Source organism: Macadamia integrifolia, chromosome 6 (assembly GCF_013358625.1).
Source record: "Macadamia integrifolia cultivar HAES 741 chromosome 6, SCU_Mint_v3, whole genome shotgun sequence".
Lineage (NCBI taxonomy): Eukaryota > Viridiplantae > Streptophyta > Magnoliopsida > Proteales > Proteaceae > Macadamia > Macadamia integrifolia.
This window is the reverse complement of record NC_056562.1, coordinates 26,113,317-26,123,098: the sequence shown is the minus strand read 5'-3', so window position 1 is coordinate 26,123,098 and position 9,782 is coordinate 26,113,317. Positions and strand designations below refer to the sequence as shown.

Here is a 9,782-nt window from a genome sequence, read left to right as displayed (position 1 = left end):
TTGGCAAGGGGACGTAGCATAGGGAATGTCACATAACCACAATATCCTATATGCCTTACATAATGATACAGTTAGTATGGAATACGAATACTGGAATCACCCACCGGCCACATCACATCCATTTCCAAGCCTAACTAGCATATAAGCAGTTGAGTATGGACTACGTGATACCAGAATTACCATCGGCCACAAAGTATATCCATTTTCAAGTATAGTCCTAAAGTGCACAATATCGGAATCACCATCGGTCACAAAGTGCAATCTACAACTATATTTAAATCTAATGCACATACACAATGCATGAATGCAACATCCACACGACGATCACGGTATCGAAACCACCTCGGCCACACTAAATCCCATCATACATCTCAATATACATCTCATATCATATTTTAACATATGAATCAACATAAATAACATGTCACAATTGTCAATATAATCATTTGAACAATTTAAATAGGCATTTATAAATTCCTGGCACATGTGAGAAAATTCTAAAATACTAAACACTCCATAAACAAAAGTTAGCCTTCCCTCACCTTGATTGTAACTTGGTTTGGATCGGGTGCCAAGTGTATCAACTAGGTATCAACTCATGATCAGCCTCGTTGTATGTGCTTGTCTCTGTCCTAGGTACAAGAGTAATCGGGTGTCACAAGGGCCGCCCCAAAGGGCACATACACTGTCAAATTTTTTACAACACTGGACATGTCATGGGAATATGCACCGAACACAAGCCAAAAATCCACCAAAAATATCAAGGGTGTTTCTAGTGGAGGAAACAAACAGCTCCTAAGGAGCTGGGAAGGAGATGGGCTTCACCGGATACAGCCCAGGTAGTTTCTGGTGGATTCCCAGAAATGAGCCCAAGGATTTGGGGCTTTCCGGCTTAAGCCTGATTACTGGGATTCATTCCATGTAGTTTGTAGAGGGTCTTCCTACCTTCATTTTAAGCTAAAGAAATCCCGATTCCACCAATCCATTTGGGAGATAAGACAATTGAAAGATCGAAACCCTAGGTTCATTTTTGGTCATAGGTGCTGCTGGAGCTCCCCGGCTTGACTTGAGCTCGGCATCCACATGGGAGAGTGAAATGCACACCCACTAGACCTCAGGGAGGTCTCGAGGTCGAGGCTTACCCCTCCAACCTGGTGACTCACTCCCTTGCTCAACTACACTAGCTCAAAATGAAGAAAGAGAGTGGTAGAGGATGTAACACCTACCTCCGGCAAGATTCCGAAAGCGGGATATAAAGCCGGGAGTTAGGTCAAGCTCCTCCCTTCTTCTCCTTCTTCTTCGCCTTCCTTCTCTTCCTTTCTCTCCTCCATTCTCTCCCTTCCACGTTTTTGGACAAAGTGAGAAGTGAGAAATGAACTCACTTCTCTTATTTATAGTAAGTGAAATGCTTAGGGCCTATTTGGCTGGTCCTGGTCCTGTCCCAATAGGTAAGTCGGTCATTCGGGACACTGGGCCCACCCCCTTAGACTCATAGGGTGTACAAGTCATGGGGAAGGGTGTGGGAGAGTGTGTGGGGTCATCCGAAGCTATTCATGATGCGGGTGGTGGGGTCCACAGGCATCGAAAACCATTTGATAGCATAGTGGGCCACCGAAAATATGCCACCGGATCCTGCCTAGGCTGTTTTCGGTGACCTTGTTTCCGGTGGTCAAGGCAGTGTTCTGCCTTGAATGCTTGCTGTCCCCACTTGGCAATCCCTGGGGGTGTTGCCCTAGGTCATGTGCATGGTCTTCCGGAAAATTTTGGTACGCGTCGGGACTTGGGTAGGGAGGTGTCGGGTCACTACTCCTTGGGGTCAGAAGGCTTTAATCCTCTCCAGTTAGATTGGCATGAAATGCATAAGCAAGTGGGGTCATCCCTTCCCTTCTTGCAATGAGCTGCCACGAGCCAAAACCCGTTAGTACTCCATATCTCCGGTCCGAGATCTATCACAAAAGTTTAAATTAGACCGGGTTAGGGCACGAGTGTAACAGAATCACAACAGCCATCCACCCCAAAGTTGGATACTCTCCACTTCGATGGAGAAAATGATAATATAGAGTTGATAGACCTAGTAGACAAGATGGATCATGTCATAGGAATTGACCTTATAAAGGTTAAGGTTCCAGGGGTGAAGTCTATCATTTCGAAAGCAAGCAACTCGAAGGCTAATCTTCTGATTGAACATGGTGATAAACTATACTTTGGCAATCTTATTCTATAGATTTTTAGGGTGGATGTTCACATCAGCTCTGCAATTCAATTCATTCGCAAATATTTACCTTGCCAAAGATAAATTGGTTCGTCCCGCGCATGACTACAAATTATGGGTTCATGATTACTACTGTGGAAGAGGAAATTCTCTACATTTCCCCTTCTTCCCAAGGACGGAGGATCCAATTACATTGCAGCAAGCAAAGAAGACTCCAACAACATTTGGGATATGGGTAGGATCATTTTAATTTTTGTTTTAATTTTGTCTCTCTTGGGGACAAGGGCAACTTTAAGGGGGTGGAATGTTATATGCGTATGCAGTTAGGGGCTATGTAGGTGTGAACATGGGTGGTTGTTTACGTAGGCAGTGGAGTAATGGGTCTAGTAGGACTCTATTAGATGATGAAGTGGGTTTAGTTAATTAATGTGGCATAGAGGTTATCTTTACTTGTTTTATCTTTAAATAGTTTCTGCCTATGAATGAAGAGGTCTTTGACTCTATTAGACTCAATTGTGTAAGAGGTCATGTTCTCTATTAGACCAATTAACCCATTCTTAATTCTCTTGTGTAACTTACTAGTGTCATGATTCCCTATTTTCTCTCATCTCCTTTTGTGTACGTATCAACGAACCTAATCTGAGTGAGACCCCGTCTTGGATCTATCCTTGTATGCTTTTTATTTGTTAGTGTAATTCTTCCAATTTTCTTCTTATATTTCTCATTTTTCCAACCTTTGACATTAGTGTACATCAGAATGATTCTAGCTCAAGGAATCCTACAAAAGCTTCTATAGAAACCCAACCCTCAACCCACCTAGATTCATTCTAGTTTCTCCTTTTGAATCACAAGTGGAGGAAAAAAAAAAACCTAGTCCACGGTCTCGAAATAATCTTATTATAGTCCGACATTGATCTCAAAGAACATGGTAAGGAAGCAGGGGTTGCTTTGCAAATACCATTGAAAACTCATAGCTAGTTTGAGCAAGGCCACGGAAATCACATAGAGGTCGAGGTCGAGGTCGAAAAGCTGTTTCCCTTGTTATTTTTTTTTTTCGATGCATTTTGAGGCAGGAAATGACTTGGGAAATTTATTTTATATGAGATTACAAGGAAAAAAAATACTTTTTACAATGTAATTTTATATTTTTCAGGCGATCAAATACCAAAAAATAACTGTAAAATATATTTCATTTCTTAAATGAGTTTTATTTTATTTATTTTAAGTTAGGTCCCAAGGAGAGAAGAACTCGTGACCTCTTAATATTAGGTGTTGGTCTTTGCCAACTGAACAATCCTCTTAGGTTTATTCCTAAAGAAATATTGGCATTTCGCTTGCACCTAGACGGAACTAAAGTAATTTTTAGTCTTACAATCATTAATCACATCAACATGAGAAAAATTCACATGGCAAATAATGAGTTCAAAACGAAGATAAATGATGATCACTTAGAAGCATGCCGTAAATCAAAGACCTAAAAGCAGTGAAAGCACTTATAAAATAATGAATTCAAGACCAAGATATATAAAATGGTAAATTTCTTGTATTTTTATTAATGCGTACAAAAAAAAAAAAAAAAGTGTACTAACTATTAATAGTAGGTATATATAATTTGTACTTCAAGACTTCACATGGAACTTCAATACCAAAAAAAAAAAAGATGTGTTACACTATTAAGTAGTAGCTTTATTTTTCTTTTCCTTAGAACCATCTATTATAATAGTTTTACATTCATTGTCTTCTTCCTCCCGTAGCTCTCTCCCTCTGACTATTGAAATAGACAGCAGCAACTGGCAAACCGAGGTTGTACAGTTCAGCAAAGTCTCTAGTGATGAAGTTTTGACGCCATCCCGGAGCATCGATGGTCTGCCTACCTACTTGCCGGAACAACACAAACACAAGGCGGTGAATCCCAACCGTTGGTCGTGGGCTCTCGTAGGAAACAATCTCTTGCCCTGGAACCAATCAATAATCGCATACTAGTATTATTATCCCTTACAGAAGTCTCCTAGGTGTACAAGTGTTGACCTGTCATGCATAAGGCTTACATATATGCACGGAAGAATGTTTGATGTCTCTATATCCTCTAAGCTCCCAATTTCGGAACAACAGTTCATGGAAGTTCTCCGAAAAAAAAAAAAAAAGAAACGTAAAATGACGATCAAGGAGATTTGATTGTTCGTAATTTTCAACTTTAGACTGTATAAATCTTTGTTCTTGCCGATGCAATTGTTGTTCAGATAGGTAGAAGAATCATTCACCTCAAGCTTGGTTACTTGTGGTGATAATGTTCTAATTCCGGTAATAATGTGTTTTTTTTTTTTTATTTAAGATTTAACAAATGGAATTGAACTTATTAGATCAGTTATGAAAAAATCCTGTATCTACTGCTGGGGTTTTCAGTCTACCTACCTCAATTACCTCAAAGAATAAATCTCTCATGTCCTCTTTTCTTTGAAAGGGTAGGGATAATTCCAAATTCTTACCCTCTATGAGCTAGGCAAATGTTTGTCTGCTTAGGTCTTTGTAGGTTAAGGAGCCTAACATTGCTGGGATCGTTAAACTTACATGGAAGATCTCCTTTAGGAAGAAGAAAAAAGCATCTAGGTTGACTAGGTTTACAGATACCTCAAAAAATGGACAAACTCTATTACAATGGATGCTTCTTGGGCTTGGAAGAAGATTATAAAATATAGAAACCTTGCTCCGTATTCTATTTATTCATCTATTAGTGATGGTTCTAGCACCTTTCCTGGCTTGATAATTGGCATCTTGATAGGGTGCTTATTTTAAATATGGTGATGGAATTAGATATGATGCAAATTATGTTAGGATGGAAAATGTTTTTTTTTTCATCTTAAGTGATGGCCTTTGACTTCCCAGACCTAGAAATTCTACTTCTCTCTAGGAGGTTTGGGGAAGCTGAAGATGGTTAGTTTGAGACCAAGAGGCAATGGGGATATTGTCTATGGATTGCTAATTCAAGCAAAAAAATCATCTCTTCTTTTACTTGGGATTTGGTGAGATCAAGACCCCCTTTTGTCCCTTGGTAGAGATTAGTCTGGTTTTTCTCTTTTATCCCTCGATATTGTTTTACTGTTAAGAGAGCTTTATCTAATTCTCTTCTTACCCAAGAGTTTCTATCCTAGAAATCTTTCAATCTTGAACTGTTACCTCTGTTGGAATTTCACTAAAAGTGTTGATCATTATTCTTTTCTAGTCCGTTATCAATTACTGTTTGGAAAGGTTTCTTTAGAATGTCCCTTTTGAGAGAGAATGGAGGTGGGTTCAGAAAACCTTTAATAGAAAATCATCTTGTGATACTCTAGGTAAGATGGCTTTCTCCATTGTGACCCATCACATATGGTGGGAAATGAATGAAAGGAGATGGACAACATCTTTGGGCACTATTGAGCAAATTTAGGATATCTCTACATTTAAGATTCAGAATAAAATCCTTCACAATTGTGTAGCTCTCCCACACTCAAGTAAAAATAGGCATCTTGCCCTCATTGCTCCCAACAAGTTTTGATGTATCATCTTTGGTTTTGTTTCTTCCTCTCCCATAGTTTTGTCGTATCCCTCCCTCTTTTGGTAATTGTTTCGTCTCTTCTGGGTTTTTATGTATCCCCCCCCCCTCGCTTTTTGGGTTTTTTAGTTAGATTTTTTACATCAACCTCCCCTGTCGTTTTCCGTAATTACATAATCTCCCTTGAAAATCGAAAAATTACATTTAAATCCACAAAATTGACATTGTTAGCATCTTATTCACGTTAGGCCATTAGGTTCATTGAAACTTTTTGAAAACCCAAAAATACCCTCATATATCTTCATCCCAACAAATCCTCCTCTTCCCTTTTCTAAAGTTAGATTTCTTTTTGTCTGCACATACATCAGGCAAGCCGCGAGCGGCGAACCAGGCGACGGGGTGACCAGAAGGCTTCTCCTTTCCGACGAAGGCTACTCAGAACGCGACAGGCGACGCGGCAATGGCTTCTCCTCTTCGGCGAAGGCTACTTGGAGGGCTTCTCCTTATCGTCTAAGATGGAAGTTCTGAGGAGCTTACCTTGTCCGGCAAAAATGGAAATCGCTGCATTTTCCGACGAAATGAAAATGTTCGGTTGGAATGCGGAGGGCCTAGGCTGAACCTTCGACCCTTTTTGGGTACTTTGTTCTGTGATGATCTGAAGATTCCAATTCGTACTCCAATATCGTTGTTCTGTGATGATCTGAAAAACGATTCCAAATCGTACTCCAATATGCTGTTCTGTGATGATCTGAAAAATGATTCCAAATGGTACTCCAATATCGCATATCCTTCCTCCTAATTCCTACCCTTCTTATATATTAAACCTTTTAACCCACCAACTGGCAACAACACCCATTACTCCATTAGTTTGAATAAGGAATTCCATGGTGGGAAAAAGCAAACCAGTGCTAGCTTTTTTACTGTTTAATACGGAAAATAGGAATCCTCTCATTCTTCTTCTGGGACTTGTCTGCCACTCAAAAAGTCTAAACAATATGAAACCTTAAAAACAGAAGAAGCGGAGTGTATCATTTTTCCTATACTAGTTATTAGGTATTGTTCAAAGAAAGGATCCCTTCTCCTTCTATCCTCTATTTCCCCTTCTCCTTCTATCCACTGTTTCTCTATCTATTCTTTTCTTTCTATCTTTATTTATTGTTGGTATCTATATATATATATATATATATATATGTTGGGTCCTACACATCCGAAGCAGAGATCATAATTGATATTTGCAGTAGTAGTCTCAGAACTCCCTGATCATGGCCGTGAACCATATTATATGACGTATCAAAAATACAAGAAATCAAGGGCATGTCTTGCCTACTACTTTGAAGGAGTATTTGTTCAATCATATGCATTATTAGATATATCCTTGATGTCTTTCATTTCCTTCTCAAATTGGATGGCTCCGCCCACCTTTGCCGGAGACGTCGCCTAAAAAAGCCACCGGAATAACAGCTCCTCTCCTCCTCTCCACCGTAGGGTGTCCTCCAACGTCCTCCTCCTTGGGTTTCGTTAAGGTAAGTGATGGTTCCATATAAGAGAAGAGAGTGTCTTTAAAAGGGTTAGGGTCAATTTCGTCAATTAAAATTCAAAACTAACACTTCTCTAACGGTGTCAATTTTGTGGGTTTAAATGTAATTTTTCGATTTTCAAGGTGGATTATGTAATTTGGACAAACGACAGGGGAGGTTGATGTAAATCACCCTTTTTAGTTTTTGGAATTTAGGTTGTCCCTTGGTTTGCTGTCTTGGTTAAGTCTTTCTTCTTTTTTCTATTTCAAAAAATTTTTTATTCATAAGAAAGAAATGGTATTAAAAAATGAATAAGATACATAATTTACGTTTGGACATTTTCAGACAGCACAATTACAAAAATCAAAGTTACTTCAGCCCCCCACCTTTGGCATTGCCATCAGCAGAGGGAAGAAGCAATCAAAATGCATTGTTAATCGAACTGGGTCGGACTAGGTCTTGACCCGGTTCATTTGTGGGTAATCATAATCCCACTAGGATTAGGAACTCTAGTTGGACAAATCTCTATAAATAAGAGGTTTTTCTACAATAAAAACAAAGTTTGGACCTAATCTCACTATCTCCCTATTCTTTTCTATCTCTCCCAATTGAGAGTGTGTGTCTCAAAAATCTCCATTGCAATCCTTAGATTTGGAGAGTGGAACCTTGCCTAGCAAGATCTTTGCAATCCTTTGTTCATTGTTGTTCGTGCTGATTGATGCATGGCGCAATGCGATCCGTTCCGCTACATGGAAAGCTACACCGAGGTAGTCCCAGATTCTCTATTTGCTTTCCGTTTAACATTGGTATTAGAGCCAGGTTAATGGTTATGCTACACATCCCCGCACATCGTTGCACATCACTGCGCCTCATCGCATTTGGCTGTGGATGTGTTATATCATAACAAATAAGTAAAAAAAAACTGATCACCTTTTGCACCCTAGTTTGGCCGTATGGTCTTTTTTTTTTTTTCTTAACATGAATCCTGGGGCAGTTTGGTTTTGTTGTAAATAGTTATTTATTCAAATACTCTTTTATCAAACATGGTGTTAGTGGTAGGTGTTTAGAAAATATAATTAAAATAATATACGACTACCAATAAGGTTAAATAACTTTTATTACTTAAAAAGAAAGTGGAGAATGACATTTTTTTTTAATGAAAAGACTTTGAAAGTCTCACACTGGGTTATAAGCAGGCTACATTGAGATTTGGATCTCTGTGTTCAACCATAGATTATTCTCATTTTAGCTCTAACTAAGACGCCACTTAACTTAAAAGCTATATGTTCATTTTGCTCATTATCACTAAGCGTCAAGGTGAATTTGGCTCATCTTGCTCATTGTTTCCAAACACCAAGGTGGATCACCCGTGTGATTGGATCTATTCAATCCTAGTAACATATTTTCAAAATAAAATGTAGACACACGCAAATCACCTAAAAGAAGTATATATCTCATATATAAATCAAGGAGTGATAACAACAATGTCTAAATAAATGTCAAAACTCAAGACATAAATCATTCACGTCGAAGTCCCAAATTCCTTACATGAGTAAAGAAAATGTCCCAAGCAATAGGCTTGGTCTATTGATCATTCACGATAATCAAAAAGGTGTTATACCCTTTTTGAGTTGTCTTCACCCTCTATTTTTGTGCTTTGTCTCTTTGATTAGATGATTTTGGTTTCTCAAGGGGTCTGTCCTCGAGTAGCTCTTTTACCCTCCATAAATCATTAAAAAAGAAAAAAGAAATATATATGACTTAATTAAGATTTGAAGTTCGACACTTCACTAATCCAGACCATCTATTATCTCTCCAACGGCTAAAATTACCTCACCATTTCAATGTCATATGAACCACTTTAATAAACTTACTAAAGCCCAACCATTCAATAAAATTTCCTTTTTTTTTTAATAAAGACATGGATGCACCTATAAGGTCCAATTGAACAATGAAAGTTGACACTAAAATAGAAAATAGAAGAAATATCTTGACTGAGGTTCCTAACACCTTCCATGGTTTTAACTTGAAATGGAAAACGAGAGAGGGCGGAGGGGGTTTTTGCTGCGGTGGTGTTGGGCGATGGGCAGGATCCTGATGGGAGGGAGAGAGGTCGGTTTAGACAAGGGCTTATCATGGATTTTCTAAAACCTTGCCCCAGGGAAGGTGAGAGGTTTGGCAAGGAGGGTGATGCTGTGGAGATGAGAGTGGAAGGGCCTGTAGTGGTGCAGCCTGTGGTTGGTAATGGAGGTAATTTGTTGGCAGGAAGATCTTCATGACTGTTGTTGGAAGAGCCTTGCCGGATGTGGTTTCATTGCCAGAGCCAATCCATGCAGGTTCCTACACCAAGAGTGTGATTCCCCAGGAAGATATGAAGAGTGACTTACATAGTTTCGCTTTGCACAGATTGAGAGAGCCAACTTCAGACCAATATCAATGAATGATATCAGACAAGAGGCTGGGAACTAGAACCTAAAGGGTAAGATCAGAATGGCACTGATGGGAAAGGGGTACATCCTGTTTC

General features: G+C 39.1%; 1 protein-coding gene across 2 annotated transcripts in view; it reads right to left on the bottom strand.

Moving 5' to 3' along the window:
* Positions 1 to 3,943: 3,943 nt before the first annotated feature.
* LOC122080884 (protein HEADING DATE 3A-like) overlaps positions 3,944 to 9,782 on the bottom strand; it is a 64,290-nt gene continuing 58,451 nt past the window's right edge. For both annotated transcript variants that reach the window (XM_042647763.1, XM_042647762.1), the window contains one exon: positions 3,944 to 4,167. In XM_042647763.1, coding sequence (XP_042503697.1) covers positions 3,944 to 4,167 — 224 coding nt within the window. The remainder of the gene's footprint in view (positions 4,168 to 9,782) is intronic.